Here is a 23336-nt window from a genome sequence, read left to right as displayed (position 1 = left end):
CTCTCTGTAGGTGCTGAGAAGCAAACCCAGGTCCTCTGGAAGAATAACTGATGGGTTACTCAGAGTCATCTCTCCAGCCCAACCAACCATTTCCATGTTTGTGCTGCCTAGACACTGTTCCTTACTTTTCTCTACAATGTATGTGTTATGATGTTCACATCATTCACGTGCATTTGTGTCTTGCCATTCTCCACTTTAGCAGAGTTGGCTTACTTTGCCAAATCATCTAGAAATGGTAACCAAACTCGTGGAGTAGAATGCATACAGAGAAAACAATGAGTTGTTAGAGGAAGGTTCATTATGTGAATTAAGACACAGAAATGATAAAAACTGTTCCTGTGTGGTACTATGACCTAGTAAAGAGATGACTTTCTTCCTTTCTTTTTTCCTTCCTTCCACCCTCCCTCTCTCTCTCCCTCTTTGAGTCAAGGTTCCTCTGTGTAGCCCTGGCTGTCCTGGAACTCACTCTGTAGTCCAGGCTGGCTGAACTGAGATCCACCCCACCACCACCTACCTCAAGTGCTGAGTGCTGGGATTAAACATATGTGCCACTAGGGCCCAGGCTAAGAGATGATTTCCAAATCAAGAAGGAGGGGCAGAAAAAAAGAAAGGAGGAGAGGGGAACTTTTTTTTTTAAATCTCCTCTCCACTAATCTTCAGCAGAGGCCAGAATCAATCCATGACTGAGTCCGACATGCACAAGTCAAGCCTGACAGACTCCTCAGTGAACAGCTACTATTGGCTCAACTCATCACCTCACACGAGGTATAGTACTGACCAATGGTCCTCTAGTTGTGTGGCCCTGAAGTGCGGGAGATAACAGACAGCATCTCTTCCCTCTCTTCCTGAGTTCTCCACGTACATGACAATCCTAACGTGATTAAAGGGCTACTTTGAAACCACTCAACTTATCATGGCTATCTTAAGTACTTAGAGATAAGCTACCTCACTTCCTTAGCTTTGCACTGGGGGCTAAGAATCCTTATTCTAAAGGATGCTCCACTCGGAGTGGGATTCCATGGTAGAGCAACTGCCTAGGATGTAGGAAGCTCAGGGTTCCATCCCCACAATCCCCCATTCTCTCACTCTGTGTTCCCCCAACCCCCAACCCCCACTGCTGCACACTTACTACAGGCTGCACAGGTGAAGCATGCATCATGGTAGAGATCTCCCATGGCCTGACAGGCCTGGCCAGCTCCAAACACCCCTTTGCTGCATTTCACACAGGATCCTACAAGGCAAGAAGACACCAAGTCAGGAGAAAACTGAGATGGTTAAAAAGTCATGAAAAAGCAATGAACAAAGAAGAATACCATCCTCTACTGAAATACCATATCCATGGATTTCTCAGGGCTCAGTTCTTACAAGTGCAAATAATAGTTATCATCAACACCCTACACACACCTTACACACACACACACACACACACACACACACACACACACACACACACACACACATACACACACACTTGCACACACACTGTCCCCACATCTGCCCAGAGCTTTCAAAGGTTCCCACCATTTAGAAAATCAAATCCTAAGCAAGCCATGACTATGACATACCTCTGGGGGGGGGGGGGAATCTAATCTCAAAAATGTTTTAATATGTTTAAACCTATTGAGACGGGGTCTTCCTCTGTACCCCAGCCTTGCCTGGAACTCATTATATAACCCGCGATGGCTTCAAACGCATGACAGTCCTCCCACCTCAGCCTCCTGAGTGCTGGGATTACATGTATGTGTCACCAGAGTTGGCTGAAATTTTAACTTTATATGAATTATTTATATGTGTTTCAAAGCTTTCCCAGAACACAGCAGGTAAAAAAAGCTTATTGCATTGTTTCAGAGTTTCTATTTTGATTGATTGACTGACTGAGATAAAGTCTCTTCAATGTAGCCCTGGCTATCCTGGAATTTGATATGTTACCAGGCTGACCTTGAACTCAAATAGATTCACCTGCCTCTACCTCAGAGTTCCTTTTCTCTCTCTCTCTCTCTCTCTCTCTCTCTCTCTCTCTCTCTCTCTCTCTCTTCTTGAGACAGGGTCTCACTATGTAGCACACTGTCCTGGAACTCACTATGTAGACCAGGCTAGCCTTGAACTCACAGAGATGGCCCTGCCTCTACTTCATACATGCTAGGATAAAAAGTGTGTGCCATTACACACATCCAGAGCTCCTATTTTAAATTGACAAACCAATTACTACCAAGAAAATCTAAGCTACTATACTCTTTATAAAATGTCCCCACATCAACCTCTCAGGCAAAGAGAAAACATTATATACACACATGCATTATATAACACATGCATCTGCCAGCCTAGACCAAAGAGGTAAACTTGTCTCATTAATGATGGGGGAGATAGCCATCAAACCTTGCCAGTGGTTTAGGGCAAAATGAATGGCATCTCCAAGACGAACCTCACAACCACGAGTCTCCCAGGAGTTAGCCTTCCCCACTCTCTGTACCCTACCCAGCAAGGTTCTCTTCCAGCTCTTCTTTCTTTGAGGCCTGATACCTAGGCCTCCTGTTTTCCTCTCAGATCTTGACTTCATTTCTGTGGGCTGCAAGCACGCATCTTCACCATGTGGACTGCCAAGCACAGACACACAGCAAGGAAGAAAACGCCCGTGTTCAAACCTTTGCACGTGAAGTAAGGAACATCCCATACAAAACCACATTAGTAGGACAAATATTTGGTGTGAGGGACGAGTGGTAAACGGATAGAAAAGTTCCTCTTAGAGAGAACAGGTAGGAGAAAAACAAGTGAGTCATAGTTCACACTCTGGGGACCGTGTGCTTATCACACAGACCTTCATAAAGAGGCCCTTCGATCTCCTTCCCCACGAGCCAAATTCTAGAAAGGTCACACTTTTTGTAGGTTTGAAAGACAGAATCTGAGCCCATGGTATCTCTGTGTAGCTATTCACACCATGTACATGTGGGGTACCTCATGAGGAGATGGGGCTCCTTTCTTGCCTTGATCATCTGTCCTGCTCAGGATTCAGACTCAAAAATAGCCATGCCTCTGACCTCCCACTGCTGAACTACCTCCCATTTTGCCTTGTTGCCACCACGCCCACACCAATGGCCATCTCTACCTAAAACCTCAACTACAAGGCTCCTCCCATAACAAGGCATCCTTCTGCAAGTGACAGTGCAGCCCTGTGTCCTGTCCCTTTGCCCAGTAGACTACACAGCATTTGTCCAACTATAAACACTTCTCCATCACCTAGAGACATGCTTTCCAGATGCTGCAATGGGATGAGGAGCACAGGTGACTGCATTCAGCCCGCCTGGAGGAAACTGCTCTCCCACAGTGGGCAAAGGGGCTCCTCACCTTACCTTGGTCCTGCATGAGACCTCACAAAGTGGCCCAGGCTGGGGCTCAACATTAGGAAAAAAAGAAGCTGTTAACTATTCTTAGACTTTACACAATCTTAAGGCCACCAGATTTACACTAATATCCAAAAAGGGGGAAAAATGTCAACAGCTATTACTAAATCAAGAGGAAAATGAATGAGGCCTTTTCTCAGCTAAAGGCCACATAGCCTGTGGTCCTGGCAGCTCTGAGAGTTCTGGGTATCAACAGGGTCTAGAAATGTACCACACCACTGTATCAAAGCTAGACCACTGGTCCTAGCAATACTCCATTCCTCCCACACCAAGCTGAAACATCCCCAGAGGCAGCTGGTGCCGGATGCTTACCCTGGAGCACATTACCTCCTCTAGGCCCTCTATTCAGGCAAGGTGCTCATGGATGCTCAATATCACCTCTAGAGTGTCCAAAATCAAGGTTTACCAGCTAGTCCTCATGTGTATATGAGGATGAGATCCCAGTGTGCGGACAACACAACACAGCACTGCCTGACTCTGGATGCCCCCGCTTCTACCCTCTCATGCACTCTGCAGTTCCTGAGCCACTCCGTGAGGCCATCACTAACCCACAAAGGAAGTACTTAAAGCCACTTGGTGCTACAGCCATTGCATCAGACCTCTTTCTTCAGCTGCCACAGAACAGGAGGCCTCACTTCACTCATTGGGAAAGGAAGTTCAGATAGCAACTTCCCAATCACTGTAAATTTGCCCTTGATCTCCAGCTTCTGGCTTCAATGCCCTCCCCCCTCAAAGGAAGAGGGAGTTTAAGACACCCCATTTCACTTCAACTAAGCCCACTGCCAGGTAACACCTGTACACACTCTTCTAGGGGGAAATCCCCAAAGGATACATAGCATTTTTAGAGGACAATTAGACACATTTTGTTTTAAACTCACACTATGTGACCCAATAACTTCACTGAGTTCTTCCTGAAGGAGAAAGAAATCCAAGAATACTCATAAAATCAATACCAATAAGGCTGGAGAGACAGCTCACAAGTTAACAGCAAGCACTATTCTTGTGAAGGACTGCAGTTCTGTAAGTATAAAGTTACTGTGCAGTGTGTAATGTTTATCCTGTTGTTCAAATGCTGATTCCTCTGCCCTCACCTCTTGTTGCACTCTGGACACAGCGTTGTAATGCTTGTGTCAAGAATCTCCTGTCTCAGGGTTGTGTAAGCAATGTTCATCATTTATTCTCTGCCTTGTCAATAAAAGCTGGAGAAGCCAGTGACTAGGCAATAGAGAGAAGAGACTTCTGCCAGCCAGGGGAGGAGGGAGAGAAAGAGAGGAAGAAAAAGTCACCTTAAGGAAGGGGTCCAGAGAGACACCAAGGCAGAACACACCAGAAGCCCAAAGGGTCAGAGCAATACAAAAATGCAAGAATCTTGGGGATTTTAGCTGGAGGTACCCAGATTAGATTAAAAGATTAGAATAGAATTATAATGCCTAGTTATTCTATTTCAAGTGGAAAATAAATCTCAGTCTCTGTGTCATTATGGGGGAACTAGCTAGGATAAAGCAAAAAGATGCTGTATTAATTTGCTGCATACATTTATATTAAAATTACTGTTATAGCATTCCATTCCCAGGACCCACATCTGGCAGTTCACAACTGCCTGTAACTTCTGTGCCAGGGGGATCTGTTGTCCTCTTCCAGACTCAGACACAGACACAATTTAAAAAAAAAACAAATCCTTAAAAAAATTACAGAGACAGAAGTCGAGTCATGGAGGCAGTTCTGTAGGGGTACAGCACTGACAACAAGCACAGGTCTCTTCCTAGTTCTTCTTAGAACAACAGTTCTGCTGCTTGAACTCCAGTTGGACCAGCTTCTGTGCATGTGCACATGGAGGCTGATACGGGAATCATTCCCTATCTCTCTCCCACCTTACTCATGGAAAGTCTCTCATCAAACCCAGAGGTCACCAGTATGGCTACTCTTGCTCTGGGGCTCCCCCGTCTCCACCTTCCAAAGCTGAAATTAAAGGCAGATTACCACATCTAACCAGGATTTCTGCGAGTGCTGGGGAACCAAACTCTACTCCCTACGCTTGCTTGTGGGACAAGCCTTTAACCACTGAGCCCCACGATAATGAGACTTTATTTATATCAAGCCTGAAGTAGAATATGGGGCAAATCATTAAAGCGTTTTTTTTTTTTTGTTTTGTTTTGTTTTTGTTTTTGTTTTTGTTTTTTTTTCTAGGAAATACTGCTTAATAAAACTTCCTGGCTTAAAGCTGGCAGAGTGAATGAGCTGGGTACCACACACAGACACGAATGTCGTGCCATCTTTCGGGAAGAGCCAGAAGCAGTCCTGTCCAGAGGAAGTGAACTGGGACAAAGACAGTTCCCAGGAACAAATGTCCCAGGAGAAAAGGGAAAGGGGGCTGAAGGTAAAAAAGGACCTGGTTTCAGATTTTATCAGGATACATCTGACTACTGATCGGTCAGACCTCTAGAAAGACTACTGTCTGGACAGGAGGACTCTTCCTAACAAGGAAATGCCTGACACTCCTCCTGGCCACCCCTGGAGAAAGCCATTGTGAGGGTGGGGTAGAGTGTTAGGTACTCTAAGTCAGCATTCATGGTTACTTGCATAAAATTAGGATCTGGCTATCCCTGAAAGAAAAAGTGACCCAAGTGAGTTTCCCAGGAAAGCATGGAAACCAGGCGGAAATGACTTTTCCAACAAGTGAATGGGAAAAAAAAAATCACTTCATTTGATGCTTCTCAACTCTGGTTTTTATCCCTAGAGTCTTTTGAAGGGCAGAAGAGCAGGTTTCCTCAAACAGTTCCCTCTGATATAAGATTACTGAGTTACTGTATTTAAAAGCACACAAGTAGGAGTGATGGGTGTGGCTCACTGAGGTGTGCAGTGTTTATCAAGCCTGGCATCCCAGTACTGAAACACACACACACACCACGTTCATGTGTGCATAGTTAAACAACTTAACAACATGTCAAAGGGCTGGCAAGGTGGTTTAGTGAGTAAAGGCACCTGAAGTCCAGTAATGAAGCCTGGCGATCTGAACCTCATCCCCAGAACCTACAAAAAGGTAGAAGGAGAGAACCAGCTCTAAGAGCTGTCTCCTGATCTTAACACACACTTGACAAGAATGCCCACCCAGCAACCCACATACACATACACACCTCACCTACCCCACCCCACCCCACCCACACTGAGGAGGGAAGAAGGGAGAAGAGAGAAGAAAATCTTATAAAGATGCCTCCCTTGGAGCTAGAAAGATGCTCAGGGGTTAAGAGCACTGGTTGCTCTTGTAGAAGACTTGAGATCATCTCCCAGTACCAACATCAGGCACCTCACAATCACCTGTAGTCCAGGTCCAGGGATTGGATGCTCTCTTGTAGCCTCTTCTGGTACCCACACACCCTTCCAGACAGACACACATACTCATACATACACATATATTTTTTTGAAAAATAAAATCTTTTTCTAAAAAGATGTCCTCCTTGTATCCAGGAATAAAACCCAGTTGAAATGTGGGATCTCAGCTGAGATAATCTGTCATTCACTAGACCTGAACCCTCAAAGAGGAGGTCACCTAACAGTGCAAGGTCAGTGACCAAACCACCTGAGCTGAGTGTCAAGGGACCAACAGGTGACAACTCCTACCTCGGGGGTTCAGCTTGGCTCGGCCTCTAACACTGACACTACCTACTTAAACTGCCATCTATGCATCCATGTCTAGATGCACCTCAGCTCTGTAGTCTCTGAAATCTCACACCTTGCCTCCGAACCTCAACTCAGCCCTCGATGCTGTGCTACAGCTCTGCCTGTCTCTAGCAGCCGTCAGCTGTGCTCATTAACACCTCATGTAACCACTGCGATGACTTTTCCTGCACTGTGCCAGCTCCAGTGAGGCTTCTGATCTCCTGATGCAGCCTCTTTAACCTTTGTAGCCTTTCTGTCACACACACACACAGAGACAGAGAGACAGAGAGAGAGAGAGACAGAGACAGACAGAGACAGAGAGATAGAGACAGACAGAGAATTACTACATGAGACACAAAGTGTGTGATTTGAGAGCTAATTAGAAATTTTTAAAAGGAATGAAAGGTTCTGTTTGCCAGTGCCAGCTATAGAGAGAGCGCAGGACATTTGACAACTTGTAAACTAACATCTTGTGGGCTGGCTCATTGCTAGTTACTGAATTGTCACTTTGCTTCCGTCACAGTGCGCTCATAATGCCCACAGGGTCGATGCCTGCTCTCCTGAAGACATCTCATCCGAGGATGTTAAGAACAATGAACTGTGCTCACTTAGGGCTAGTGTCTGCCACTCAACTTAACTTTAGCACCCTCTTTCATCCTTAAATGTGCTTCATAAAGCTACCTTTGAATTCACTTAGAAAGGAAAATTCATTTGTTTGGGTTTTTTACACTTATTTGCGTGGGTTATGTGGCACATGTGTGTAGGATTCACGTGGGTTATGTGGCACATGTGTGTAGGTGAGAGGACAACTTGCAGAAGACAGGTTTTTACTTCTACCATGTGGGTTCCAGGTACCCAACTCAGGTCTTCAGGCTTGACAGCAAGCACTTTTACCTACTGAGCTATCTCGTTGGCCCTATAAAAGGAAATTCTTTATAATAAGTAAGCCAGTTCATGTATTTTTATTTTTTTAAACTTCACTCAAATTTGTTTTGTTTAATCTCTAAACCATGTTATAATTAGATCCTTTGAACAATTTAAATTAGAAAACCTCAAGGGTCATACAGTATGATTCTCTTTCAAGAAGCTGACATGTTTTAGGAGTGTGGACTTTCCTTTACCTACATGTCTCTTTGCTAAAGCAGTGGTTCTCAAACTTCCTAATGCTGAGACCCATTAAGACAGTTCCTCATGCTGTGGTGACCCCGACCATAAAATAATTCCATTGCTACTTCATAACTGTAGTTGTGCAACTGTCATGAATCGTAATATAAATATTTGATATGCAGAAGTGTTGTCTACATCCAAAGGGGTTGAGACCCACAGGTAGAAACCACTTGTCTAAAGATCTGATTATGTGAGTGGGCTTGTAGATGTGTGAATCAGGTGCCCTTAGGTCAGAAGAGGATGTTGCTGGGATCCCCTGGACCTGGAGTTACAGGAAGTTGTAAGCCACCTACTGTGGGTACTAGGAACCAAACTTGGGTCCTCTGTAAAAGCTGGAAACATTCAAAACTGCTATCTCTTCAGTCTAATGTCTCTCTGTCTAAACATTTCATAAGCTGCTAGCTTTGCTTCACCCTGACTTGTGTTTTCTGTTCAAAGATACCTTATCTAATACACAGTATTATTTGTTAGCACTGAACCACATGTAATACGAATTCATTTGCATTATGGTTTAGAACAAGCAAAACTATTAAATGGGGCCAGTAGGGTGCCCTGGCAAGGTGAAGTACTTACTACCTAAGCCAGACATAATGGCTATTCTTGATTGTCATTTTGACTAGATCTAGAATTAACTAAAACCTAGATGGCTGGGCATGCCTGTAAGGGACTTTATCTTAATTAAATCATTTGTAGTAAGAAGATTCACTTCTAATCCAATCTTTGAGGTGGAAAGATACACCTTTAATCCAGATCTCCTGGAGTAGAAAGATCTACCTTTAATCTGGGCCATACCTTCTACTGGAAGCCTATATAAAGGACATGGGAAAGGAAGCATGCTCACTTTGCTTGCTCTCACTATCAAGTCCATTCCTTCACTGGCATTAGCATCTACTTCTCTGGGAGTTCCAGCATGTACTGACGACCAACTGAGACACCCAGCCTCATGGACTGAACAACTACTGGATTCTTGGGCCTCTGTTTTATACATAGCTATTGTTGGACTAACTGGACCATGGCCTGTAAGCCATTCTAATAAGTCCCCTTTCTAAATAGGCAATAGATAAATAGATGATAGATAGATAGATTCATTCTATCAGTTCTGTTTCTCTAGAGAACCCTAATACACCTGACAACCCCAGAACCCATATGACAGAAGAGAAATGAATCCTGAAAATTGTTCTGTGATCTCCAAGTACATGCTGTAGTATGTGTGCCTCTACACGCATAGATAAAAATAAAACTACTAAATGGGGGCTGGAGAGATGACTCAATGGTTAAAAGCAAGCTTCCAGGGGACCCAAGGTCCGCTTCCCAGCACTCACATCAAGTGCTTGGAACCAGGTCCAGGGGAGCCAATGCTTTTGGCCTCTGGACTTTTGGCACTTGTCCTCTCTTGTATATACCCACGTGCACACACACACATACATATATGTAATTAAAAATAATTTTAAAAACTCCTAACTCTTAAATGTAGACATAATGTTACAGTGCACTGCGTAAAGCTTATCCTTGTATTATTCAAGTGCTGATTTCTCTGCCCTCATATCTGGCTGCAATGCAGATACAGGATTGAAATGCTTATTCTAAGTATCCCCGTCCTTGCTTCTGTGTATACATTGCTCCCCACTTATTCTCTGATTTGTCAATAAAAGCTGATCAACCATTGTCTGAGCAGAGGAAAAGATAGGGCTGGATTTCTGATCCCAGCCAGGGGATGGGGACAGAAAGAGGAAGAGAGGACTTGCAGTGAGGAGAGGGTCGAGGAGACACCATGGGAGCATACCCTACAGCAGAGACACCAGGTCAATACTAAAAGGCAAGCATCGCAGAGATCTTGGCTGAGACATAGCCAGATTATTTTAGAGGATTAAAGTGGATTAATTCTGCTCAGCTAGTGTGCCTAAAAGCTTGACTAAGTAAATCTTATGGTCTCTGCCTCATTTATTTGAGAGCTAGTCAGGATAGAGGAAAAAAAACTGTCACTTTAAAAATTGCACTAACACGTAAATGATGTTTAAAAAAAAATCAGAAGAGGGGTTGCCTGTGAATGGGCACTAACTTGGAAGAGGTAACTTTCTGAAGGACAGAACTATTCTCTGTCTTCTTTGGAGTATGTAGGTGCCAAAATATACCAACCTCCACATTTTGCTGCATGAAAACAAGGTACTTAAAAACCAGTCACAGCCAGGTATGGTAATGCACACCTTTAATCCCAGCATTTGGGAAGCAGAGGCAGGCAGATCTGAGTTTCAGGCCAGCCTGGTCTACAAAGTGGGTTGTAGGACAGCCAGTTCCAGAATCTCTACAGAGAAATCCTGCAGCTACAGTTGCAAACTCGACTCCTGCGATGAAGACTGGGTGTGGAGGCCGTGACTGCTAAGAGTGGACAGCATATCAGCTGAGCTGGCACTAAAGGACAGATGGGCCGGGAAAGGGAGAGAACTAGACGTACAGACTCCCCCTGAGCATCCAGTGCAGAACACCTCCCAGAGGACCATCTCCACTCTTTGCTCTCTGCCTGTGAACTTGGGCAGAGCTGTCTCTTCCACACCCCACACACCTACCTCCGCACATGGGTCAGATAGAGAGCTGCAGTCATGGGCCATAGGCAGAAGAGTTGCTGCCAGTTCCAGTCTATTCAGTTTCTCCCACTGAACTCTGGCTGGTCAACAAGGGGCCTCTGTTAAACCCTTGCCACCAGAGCACACAGCCCCAGCTCTGTCAGGCCAGGCATGGAAGCCGCCTGGAACACCTCCCAGCCTGTGCCCCAACTTGGCTGCCTGCCACCTTCCCTCACAACAGGCCTCTGGGGAGGCTTAAGACTAGGCAATGCTATAGAACCTCACTCACGGCATAGACAAGCAGACTGGAAGCCTTAGTCTCCAGTGAGCCGATCCCAAATCATCTGTTCCTGGACAGGAAGTGCTACCTTTGACATCCCAGACTCTGTGGGATGAGCAGTCGTAGTTCTCTGCCTTCACTCACTAAACAAAAGAGTGCATTTAAGAAGCAGCAAGTTCTCTCAGCTGTGATCACCGCCTGCTCCATTCTGCTCTGTGCAGCAGCTTCAGACCCTCAATACCTTTGCCCCAGGAGCGCACACTCCAAGGCAGCATCTGAACTCTCATCCTTGCCCCTGGTGCACAACCTTCTGGGCTGTGAAGTGGGTGGCAATCCTGAAATCTTTAAGACTCTGTGTCTCTGAACACATCACCTGGCATCATCTTTCAGATGGGAAAAAGTAACTAGTGATATGTTGGTACTTTTGAGAATACAGTAATGCATCTTAAACAGCAAGGGACCCACACTATCTGCCGTATTCCATCTCGAGTGCTTCCAAAAAATTGAGACAAGCCAGGTATGATCTCACATTTTCAAACAGACATACTTCAAGGGTGAAACTACTGAATAATATTTTGCTTAGCCTGTCATATCCAAAAGTCTCATTTTAACATAGAATTTATATATATATATATATATATATATATATATATATATATATATATATGCCTAAACCACTGTCATTGTCAGAGATAGGAATGTCCTCCTAGTCAACAACAACCCCCCAATTCATATATGTATGTATGTATGTATGTATGTGCATATATACACACACACACACATATAGGCCTTGAACTTTGGCATCTTCCTGCTTCTATCTCCAAAGTGCTGGGATCACAGGTTTGAGCCACCACACTCAGCTCATATAGAAATACGAATAAGCATTCTTTCTTCACACCAAATCTTCAAACTCCAGAGTACATTTCATGCTTAAAAGACTTCTCAGTTCAGACGGACCACCTTGCGATGTGCTTAACAGCTACATGACGTCAGTCTCCACACTGGATAGCTCAGACAGCTACATTAGCCAACCTCATTTTCACTGCAACCAGATGCTCTTTTTACTTATGGGAAAACAGAGACGCAGAACGGACCGATGCGAGGCCCACGTTTGTGTGACTCTGCATTCCCATAAACAGCTCCAAGTCTGACTTGGTGGAATAGGAATGTCCCTTCAGAGAGAACCACATGTTCCAGCCAGCACGTAGTTCTGTTTTATCCCAATCTGCCTGGGATTTGGTGAGCCTGTCCCTGGGGGTTTTGTGGGGCTCTCTAAGGGACCAGGCAGAAGCTACCCTACCCCCACCCCCATGTGAGTGCCTAAGCTGCCTGCAGCTTCCTTGACTTCTTCCTGCCCTGTCCACTCACCACATCCTGAGCCGTTCTTTCCACTCCCTAGAGCGGTCTTCAGAAATTACTTTCTGTCACACATCTATTTCTGGATAGCCAACCCCACATAGTCTTAGAGACCTGACCTGGGCTACTGGGAGATCTTAAACATGCAAAGAACACCTTGGGGTAGCATGAGGCGGGGTGGGGGCTTCAGCTGCTCTCCACTTCACCCATCGCTGTCTCCCAGTTCATGGTACGACTCTTGGCTAGCCCCCTAAGTCTTCAGGGAACACAATGCCTCACTATGAGACGTCAATCATCCAAAGGACATGCCAGCCAAAGAACTAGAGAAGAGAGAGAGGTGGCTCTTGGTACTTCAGGGAAGTCTCACTCAGTCAGTGACCTGAGCCTGGTCCAGAGCCAGTCAAAATAAATAGATCGCAAACCTCATAGAGACCCCCACACCCTGTGTGATTTCATGGATATAAGCAAATTTGTCAGGGCACTGTGCACACATGTTTTCCACACCTTCATTCTATCAGGCTGTTCCACTGTCACTGGCTTCTTCTGCAAGCAGAAGGGGAAAATTTTTCAAGCTCACCAACACACAAACTTGTTCCTCCTTCCCAAGTGATGAAAAAACACACTTCTAAAGAAGACTCTATCCAAGTTAACCAACACATGTGTACACACATACACACATCATCATCATCATCGTCGTCGTCATGGTTGTCATCATCTGAAGATTCTGCCTGAACCACTGTCACTCTGAGAGATGGGAATGTCCTCCTATTAAACAGCAGGAAAAACCTGCACAGCCTGAAAACACAGGTCATCCAGTCCCCAAAGAGCAGAAGATTGCTCAAGCTTACACGGTCCAAAAGCAGCACATTAGAGTCCTGCTCCCTCTGCTAGAGTCCAGCTCTGTCAGCAAACTCTGCGGAGCCAGCCACAGCTGGCCCTGAGGTCCAGCTCTTTCTAAAATCACCTACACTGAGTCATCAGGAAGCATTGCAAATTGTGGCAGGAGAGCAGCAGACACCAGCAGATTCAAAAACCTCAGGGTGTGGCCTTGTAAAACCCAAATGAAAAGGACCTCACCAATCCGTGGAGAACTGCAGACGCACCCCAAATCACTCACGAGAAACACAACTTGATGCAAATTGCAAGAGGTTTACTGGCTAGCCAGGGCTGTCTTTCCTTCAAGCCCGCGCAGGGGCAGCGGAATTCAGCCGCAGAACAAAAGAAGTTTACAGCTTTTAAGGGGGCATCTACAAACCAGGTGGGGGTGGAGTTAGGGAAGAGGGAAGGCTGAGAGTGGAGTTAGGGAAGGGGGAAGGAGGGAGAACAGGTCACTAGGTCATGGATACATTTGATCTCAAATTCCTAAGATGCATGGTGTGTCACTTTATAATTGGCTATTTCGAAGTAGTTTCACACTATATATCATGAGCTCCAGTTCAAGGGGGTCAGGCTTATCTCAAACTTTTAGCATCCTGGCACCAACTGTCTCAGGACTGTTAGTTCAAAGCCCGGCCAAGCTAATCTCGGGCCCATAGCATCCTGACACCATGAATCTTAAGATTTGTTTAGTTAGGGCCATCTGTTCAAATGGTCAGCTAATTTCCTGGGACTGAGGCAACACAGTGTTTGACTTACAGGTTTTTATGTCTTTGCTTTAAAAGTAGGGTTCAGGGGATCAACTTATGATTTTTCTATCTTTCATTCCCCAATTTTTTTTCTTTTATGTAAGTTTCTAATCTTAGAATCTTAATTCGTAGTATCACTAGATTCATCTGCAAGCCCCGGTGACGTATAGACTGATATTGTTGTCTGAGTATCAATATTTGTACTGTGTTCACCCTTTCTCTGAGAAAAGCTACAGATTGATCTAGGAAGCAGGGTCCTAGAGGGAGTAATAGGAGGAGAACAAGGAGGGGCCCCATCTGGGAGGATACCAGTGGGGATTGGCAATGTCAGCTTTTAAATCCTTAGCAATCATCATTTTCTTAGCCCAAACCACTTTCTGGAGCAAGAGGGCAATAAAACATTTGTTAGGCTCAAGTTGCTAATTTTTTCTCAGGCAGGGTAGCTGATAAGGTCCTTTTAACTCAGGCTGACATTAGTTCTCAGGAAGAAGGAAGTCTTGGCTCCCAGCATCTCTTTTTTAAACAATTTTAAGGAGACTGGTCTGAGAAAGCAGACATTTGTAAATCTCATTGATACATGAGCGGGCATTAACCAGAGGGGGGAAGATTGACCTGATCCTCCCATTATCATTAGAAATAGTGTCTTTTGGGGGAGGAGAGGGTTAAATGTCTCATGGGCTTCATAGGATATTGAGGGTCCTAGTCAGCAGCTTTGAGACACAAGAAATTAACACCAACCTCTATGCAATCAGGTTTGCTTCACGGGGGACTCAGATGTGGACAATTTGGGTCCTCCCCCTGCAGTACTTCGTCACACACCCCTTGCAGGTACCCACGCTGTGTTTATGTCATGTGAACCAGCGTGCATAGATCTGAGTTCTATGCAGTTCTTAAAGGAGATAGGTCAACGCAAGTCTCAGCCAAGTCTCTATCAGCCAGATCAAGTCTATAATAATATACTTGTAGAGGTTTAGATGCCAAGGAGTCAATTTGTTGTTTTACAAGGCCAGTGAGTCTGTTACAGGCCCAAGGGCTGAAAGTCAAAAGGAGAAGGAGACGACTACAGAGCCCAGGATGGAAGGGAGAAGGCTGGTAAGCCAAGGAGAGGCGGAGAACCAGTTTTTTAAGCCACCCTCCCACTCATTCTCACTATTTCTTTTGTCATTTTGATCTCTCTCTGATCTTAGCTATATTATCTCTAACTACCCCAGTATGGTCAGTATAAAAACAGCAATCCTCCTTGAGGACAGAACATAGTCCCTTGCTGAAGGAAGGCCAGATCTAGCCCTCTGTGTGTGTGTGGGGGGGGGGGGGGAACCACTTCAGACAGCAAAACAAAGCATTTTTTCAGATTAGTGATGTCAATCTCTAGCTGCTCGATGTCCTTGTCAATGGCCCCTCGAAGTTCTGAGTGGTAGAAGTCCTGAAGCTGGCATCAGAATTAGAACTTCCAACAGCAGATATCACGGGTGGCCTTATTTTATCTGGAAAGGAAAAAGAAGGGAATTCTCAGGGAGATCTCTCTTCCCTGGATGTCAATTGTTATTTATCTTATCTATAGTTAGGTCTGGCTTTGTGGAAGTATCTATTTGTTTCACTAATTTTTCTGGCAGCCATCTATAGTTGTGCTTCTTTGGTATCAAACAGACATATCAATCCTCAGTCCCATATGAGAACTGGGTCTGAGTCATTCCATTTAAAGGTAAGAAGGTCCTTCCACATAACTGTTACATAGTTTTTATTGGTCTCGGGGTGCCAAAGGCATTCAGCAGCAGATTTGCCATGTGCAACCAGATTTGGAAAATTGAGAACACACAAGGCATGATAAAGAATATCCCTAGGGAACCCCTTCAGGGTGTATAACTACTCCTCTTTTGGTTTTTCAAAAGTTGATGTTTCAGTGTTCCTTGTAAGAACCAGGGCAAAAGCACTAGTAGCCGCTCCTCCCACTCTCAGATAGTTATGAAGGTATTATTTTAAAGTTCCATAGTATCTGTTTCACAATACCTTGTATTTGAGGATTATAAGGAATTCCAGTAATATGGGTAATATTAGATTGTCAACAAAACATCTCAAATGTCTGACTATAATAGCCAGTTTCCATCTATCTTAATCTGATATGGAACACCAAGCATAGAAAGATAATGTAGGCAATAACTAATTACATTTTTAGTTGTTTTTCCTGTTAAAGCAGTTGTAACTAGAAAGCCTGAAAAGGTGTCAAGTCACATGTACATGTTAATTTTCTAAAATCAGAAATGAGTAACATCCACTTGTCATAATTGATTAGGCATAGGTTCTCAAGTATTAACACCATTATGAAAAAAAAATTGAGGTCACTGAGAACAAGTTTTTGTAATTTGACTTATATACTCTCTAGAAATATCAAGTTACTGTCTCAAGTCATTATAATTAAACATGTGTAACAATAACCAAGCAACAGCACCTTTGGAGCAGATCTCTGCAGATCCATGAAGATATAATATCTTGTGGTGATGCTATATAGACAAATAGATGGCTTCTTAGTTCTAATGATGATCCTATAAGAATTTCTAAAATTATATCAATGATGATTAAGCTCTTCTGTAACTGGACTGTTATTAGGCAATGGATGTCCAGCCAGACAATCACTCCCAATGGACGTGCATGTAAACATTCTCTGTTGCAAACTTCCACCTCATCCCATGATTTGACCCAAGGTGTGAGCCTGTGATGAACCCTGTCACGTGTGATTATGTATTCTGAAAGATATACAAGCACTGAGGACAAAGAGATGACAGGCAGATACAATGGAGAGATAGGATAGAATTTTTCACCTATCTCCACTTACGGTATATGTTTTCCTTTTCTCCACTTAGGATCTTTCCACTTCTCTCCCTAAACAGCTTTCCTAGGAAACTTTTCACACTTAGTAATAAACTCTACAACAACTTCTTCTAAATGTCTTTTCTTTCTGCAACCTGAGACTAGCAGGCATAGTTAGAACCCAGCAGTTCCTGATGAGATAGAACAAAGGCTGTTTATTTAATCCTTGGCTGTTTTCAGGATGTGTTAAATTGAAGAAATTGCACTTTCTGGCTTCAGAGGATCAGAGAAAGCAGGCCAGCCACAGTGGTATAGTAACTTAGACAAGTAAACTTTTTTATTTAGCAACTTTAAATATCTCCTAAAACAAGGTCCTAACCCCTGCCAAGGCTCTTCCCCCTCCACTGTCTCAAGAAGAACTAACAAGAAGAAGGAAGAATGTCTATAATCTGCCTAGTATATAAATCTGTTGTGACATTTTCCTGGGATCCAGGCAATCCAGCATGAGCTTTCAAATGTCTTATAAAATTAAGGAAAAGTACATGTTTCTTAAATTAAACTGTATTTGTAAAATTTGAGAATTAGCAATATCTAAATACGGAACAATTTCAAGCAATTATAAACCATGAGCTATATTACTGGCTACGAGTATAGGAATTGAAAGCTTCATTCCTCAGCATTTCAAACAGTGGCTACAGCACGTAACTTAATTATTTGTGCTGAAGCAGGGGGAAACTGAAGAGGATCCAATTACATATACTGTCTTCCCATTAGATGAGCCGTTTGTAAATAGAGTATATACACTATAGGCTGCATGTGTAAATTTATAAGAAATATAAAAGCATGTATAGAAAAATTGTAACAACTTGTCTTTTGGATAATGATTACAAAATTTGTCTAGAAAGTTGGTCATATGATAGGCCAAATATCAGTATTCTTAGTTAAATAAGTATTATTAATTAAATAACCAATTTAATTGCTCTTTGGAATAAGGAACAGTTCATTAAGTTCTTCTCAAAATACTTTTGTAACCCTGACCTACAAGTCTGTATTAACACAGCAACAGCTTTAAAACAGGGTGTTAAAACTTTCTTTGGAGATAAAGAAATATGAATCTATATTAATGGTCCCTTTTCCCAAAGAACTGTTGTGAAACAGCCAACAATTGACCAGTCTGTATAATGTATCTATTGATAACTAACAGCTTCCTCTACTTTCTGCAAAGCTATTTCTCCTTCATCAGTTAATTGTCAAGGGGAATTAAGATTTGCATCTCCCTTGAGAACATCAAACAGAGGCTTAAGTCCTCCTCTGGTGAGCCTAAGGTGAGCTGTTATCTAATTAGCATCTCCTAGAAGCTTCTGAAATCATTTAAAGTAAGTAAACTATCTTTGTGTCCCAAATATTGAAAAGATATTGTCTTTGAATGTTTTCTGGAGCAACAAGCACTCCCCAAAATTTTAAAGCTCGTTTTATGAGAACAAAGGCTTGCATTGAAACTCCTTTCAGAGGGCTATTAACCATTTCTTGAGGCAAAACTTTCTAATAATATCTCCTTTTCAATCTTGGTGAGGCTAAATTTGCCTCTGTCACTGTATCAAATAAAGTTGGCAGCAGGCCTGTACTGTCCCACAGCTGTTTTTATTTCTTATTACTTTTGCAATCATCTCCACCTGTTCGATCCTCTTCTCAACCATAAACATGGGTGAGTCAAAAATTCAATGGAATACTGGCAGTTTATATTTTTAAGTTTCTTTTGCAATATTAGAGTATAACCATAACTTTGGGAAACAAAGCCAATTTTTAACAATGTAAACAATCTATTTTTTTTAATTAACAGCAAGTACATTACTTTTATCTTACATAGTTCGGCTGCCAGTTTTTATATCTGAATGTATGATAGTGCAGCTTTTAATATCTCACTAAAGAGACATTGTTTTTAAATCTTATCTTTATATATCTGATCTCTGAATGACTCTAACCCTGAGTTACCAATTTTAATCTAGCTTTTTGTTACCAAAAGTTGTAATTTTTAATCATATCTAATAACTAACTTATAGGTTAATAACATATAACCAAGACACATAGAACATTTAATACTTTAAAACCAGTCAGAAACAAAAGTGAAGTAGATGTACATTTTATATATTTCATCCAAACAAATCTTTCTTACTTTTTCTAGCTGTAATTTCAAAAGAAAGCACCTTGTCATTTGTTGAGCCTAATAAGCTAATAAACACAGTCACAAAAAATTTTTCCTAGGAAAACAGCCATCAATTTCTTTACCATAGAAGTAAAAAACTTGTTGGCCCCCTCCAAGAGCAGCTTATGCAAATAATCATACCTGCCAGGGTTCCTTCTGGTGAGCCTTATTTCCAGCCCCAGAGCAAGGTAATTTATTTATCAGCTTCTATTGTGTAAATTAAGATTATCCTTTAAGAGAGTTTTAAGTTAAATCAAGCCAGAAGTTTTAACCTTTTTGTTTTAAAACATGAAACATAGAACATTTATTCATTCCGACGAAACAAAGACAGTCACGTGGACAAATTTGGCGCGCCAAGGACACACAGTAGATAGAGAAAGCATAACTAAGAATTCTCTTCAGTAGGAGCCAGAGAGAAACCTCCTAATTTGCTCCTGCTCCCAGAAGGGCTCTGAAATAGCCTTTTCTTTTGTTAACACGCCTGAGAGCACACTGTTTTAGCTCTCTCTCTCTCTCTCTCTCTCTCTCTCTCTCTCTCTCTCTCTCTCTCTCTCTCACTTTCTGTTCCTTTCACCAAATATTGCAGAGTAAAGCCCTGCAGCCCCTCAAGTCTCTCTAACTTCTTCCAGCAGTCAAGAGTCTCCTCATCACGTGCACAACAAGGACAAAACACAAAAACAGCAAGCAGAAACCAAACAACCTGAAACACACTGGCTACACCGAGTGCTCCCCAACCACACAACCGACTCAGATGGAAGGGGGTTGCAAGACTCCCCTCTCAGAAGGAGACCGCAATCCTCTTTCCTCAGATAGGAGGCTTTCACCAGACACCTCTGGCCCTCCTTAACCCCCCCGGACGTCTCCAGGGTTGGCAGCTTGTAGCCATCCAAGCACGTCTGCCGACTACAGCTTCCCAGTCATTACGACCAGTGAAGCAGCTGCAAAACCAAAAAGCGCTTTCCCAAATACAGAATACAGGTACAGATACAGAATCAGACCCGACAACTGACTTGCCGGTGCTTTACAGAATACTCCAAACCGAGTACAGATTATTTCGGACCGAATACAGATTATTTTAAACACACCTCAAACAGACAATGGACTCGCCGGCCGGCTCATGCACTCACTCACTCACACTGGGGATCCCCTTACCTCCAAGGTTGTTTCTGGGAGTGTGGGGGTGGCTGCTGTTTCCCGGTCAGGGAACCAAAATGTAAAACCCAAATGAAAAGGACCTCACCAATCCGTGGAGAACTGCAGACGCACCCCAAATCACTCACGAGAAACACAACTTGATGCAAATTGCAAGAGGTTTACTGGCTAGCCAGGGCTGTCTTTCCTTCAAGCCCGCGCAGGGGCAGCGGAATTCAGCCGCAGAACAAAAGAAGTTTACAGCTTTTAAGGGGGCATCTACAAACCAGGTGGGGGTGGAGTTAGGGAAGAGGGAAGGCTGAGAGTGGAGTTAGGGAAGGGGGAAGGAGGGAGAACAGGTCACTAGGTCATGGATACATTTGATCTCAAATTCCTAAGATGCATGGTGTGTCACTTTATAATTGGCTATTTCGAAGTAGTTTCACACTATATATCATGAGCTCCAGTTCAAGGGGGTCAGGCTTATCTCAAACTTTTAGCATCCTGGCACCAACTGTCTCAGGACTGTTAGTTCAAAGCCCGGCCAAGCTAATCTCGGGCCCATAGCATCCTGACACCATGAATCTTAAGATTTGTTTAGTTAGGGCCATCTGTTCAAATGGTCAGCTAATTTCCTGGGACTGAGGCAACACAGTGTTTGACTTACAGGTTTTTATGTCTTTGCTTTAAAAGTAGGGTTCAGGGGATCAACTTATGATTTTTCTATCTTTCAGCCTGACCATGTGAACCACTGTGGTCCCACCCTGCTAAAAGGAAAAGCCTGGAGGCTCGGGAGAATGGGGAAGCTGCAGTTAAGGTCAGAAGGCAACGGAAGCAAGTTTGCTACTGACACTGTCTAAAATGGCCACCACCTGTTGTCCACCACAGGGCTGCTGTAACACAATCACCCGATTTGGGCTCTGCATGATGGGTGTGGGGAACTTGTCCACTTGGCCCTCCACCTTGATCATTATAGCTCCCAAAACTTAAAAGACAAGCAGCATCTGGCAGGCTTCCACACCTTTATGTGCAACAGGTTCCTGCCTGATATGTTCTCCTCAAACCTCCAATAACCAAGAGTAACCTATTCTCCCGCTCTCAGGACACAGAGATAAACCACACAGAGCAAGAAAGAGGAGGAAGAAACCAAACCATGTCTACACTCAAAGCTTATAAAACTTAAAAAATAATCCAGCTGTAGATCCTAAAGTCATCTACTTGAAACGGTCAAGTAGAAAGTCTCCCACAGCAAGGTTGTCAGGTCCCATGTCCAGCTGGTTTCCCCAGGAGGAATAAAATGAAAAACAAACTCTGGAGTAGATATAAATATTCTCTGGCCAATACCCCCTGTTTTGGAAAATCTGGTGGCCTGTTTTGTTTCAGTGTAAAGCTTCTGTTCAGCTTGCCAGATAGACTCAGCATAGTTTCATCTAAGTTTGGTTCATGTCCCTCTGGACACTGCCTGGGGACAAGTGTACAGAATGTTTCCAAGAAAAGTGTGGTCTAGCACACTCCAGCTATGCCTACAACACTCTGGGAGGTCACACAAGCATTCCCAATAGTGTAGGCCACTCATCATAACCCACATGCCTGAGTGGAACATGAACAGTTGGAGGCTGGGCACTGGGCAGCCTCATTCCCTGTACACACACACACACACACACACACACACACACACACACACACACACAGTCCTATCACAGCACGGGAGGGAGGCACTTCTTGGGGAACAGGCTCCTGGGCAGAAGAGGACATAGATGCTGGACAGAGCTGCAAGACAAGGATCTAGCTACTCTAGATAGTGTGGATGCCAGAGAAGAAGAAAGCTCCAGTAAGCTCTGTGATCAGGAAGCCCTTGAACTTCCAGAAATACTGGATGGAGGTCATGGTCTGCAGCCTGGTATCAAGGCCCAGCAGAGGTGCTTGGTCAGTGGGCTAAGCAGATTACTGAACTCTTATGCACCTTACTTTCCCCATCTGTAAAAGGGGAGGTAATAGGGTTATGGAGAGGATAGAAAAGACATATGGTATGCTATGACAAGTAAGTTCCTGACAAACCTTACCCATTGAGTGTGCTGACTCAATTAAAAAGTCAGTCCTTACACCTTCCCACCCGAAAAAGTATCCCTCCATTTCTTCTGCACAAATCCACTGAGCTTACTTGATGTGAGGCACTGAAACACAGAAGAAAAGACCAGGGCAAACAGAGTGAGGCCTCAGGCCATCATTCTGTGTCAAATGATCAGCAGAGGCCCAGCATTGTCTAGAGTGCCACGGGGCATCCAGGGTGTGGCGGGGACATGCTGGTAAAAAAGGACACGTACCACAAACTCGTGGTTCCAGCTGTTCTTAAGGCAACGACTATTCTTAAGGTAAACTCCGAGTTCTTTCTAAAGCAGTTAATTTGGGTTTTTTCTAATTATTTAATGCATACATACACACATACACACACAGACCATGTGCATTTGCTCATATCACAGCATGCCTGTGGGGGTCCAAGGACAATTTATGGGAGTCAATTCTCCATTTCCACCCTGTGGGTTTCAGGGACTGACCTTAGTCAGGTCGTAAGTCATGGCAGCAAGCATCTGTATCCACCAAGCCATCTCCCTGGCTCTTCAATACACTTTTGGCTGTGTATTTATTTATTTATTTATTTGAGACAAGGTCTCATGACGTAGCACAGATTGGTCTTGAACTTAGAGCACTCCTCCTTACAGAATACTGGGATTAGAGGTGTGTAATACCCCGCACGCTTCATCTTTGTAATTATATGTTTTCCAGTTGGGCATAATGGCCATTTCCTTTGTTCCAGTGGTTCTCAAACTTCGAGTCAAAACTCTCAAAAGGGTCAAATATCAGATAGCCTGCGTATCACATAATTTAGATTACGATTAATAACAGTAGCAAAATTACAGTTATGAAGTAGGAATGAAATCATTTTATGGCTTGAGGTCACCACAACATGAGGGATTATATTAAAGGGTGGAAAAATTAGGTTTAGAACCAGTATTTTAATCCAGAGGAAGAGGCAGGTGGATCTCTGTGAGGTCAGCCTGGTCTACATAGTAAGTTCTAGGATAGCAAGAGCTAAGTAAAAAGACCTTGTCTCAAAAGAAAATACAAAGATAATTATGTGTTTTCCAGAATATA

General features: G+C 43.5%; 1 protein-coding gene across 3 annotated transcripts in view; it reads right to left on the bottom strand.

Annotated features, from left to right (window-relative positions):
* Window positions 1-23336, bottom strand: part of Limd1 (LIM domain containing 1) — a 62407-nt gene that overhangs the window by 30858 nt on the left and 8213 nt on the right. The window contains exons 1-2 of one of the 3 annotated variants that reach the window (XM_076917687.1): window positions 10787-10811; window positions 1130-1231 (exon numbers count right to left, since the gene is read on the bottom strand). The exons of 1 other annotated variant lie outside the window; for it this stretch is intronic. In XM_076917687.1, coding sequence (XP_076773802.1) covers window positions 1130-1231; window positions 10787-10796 — 112 coding nt within the window. In that variant the 5' untranslated portion in view covers window positions 10797-10811. Of the gene's footprint in view, window positions 1-1129; window positions 1232-10786; window positions 10812-23336 lie in introns of those variants that run through there. One more of the 3 variants, XM_034484030.2, reaches the window with a different exon arrangement.

This window comes from Arvicanthis niloticus, chromosome 21, assembly GCF_011762505.2.
Source record: "Arvicanthis niloticus isolate mArvNil1 chromosome 21, mArvNil1.pat.X, whole genome shotgun sequence".
In the NCBI taxonomy this organism is placed as follows: Eukaryota; Metazoa; Chordata; class Mammalia; order Rodentia; family Muridae; genus Arvicanthis; species Arvicanthis niloticus.
The sequence above is the reverse complement of the archived record's forward strand: the minus strand, read 5'-3'. Positions and strand labels throughout refer to the sequence as shown.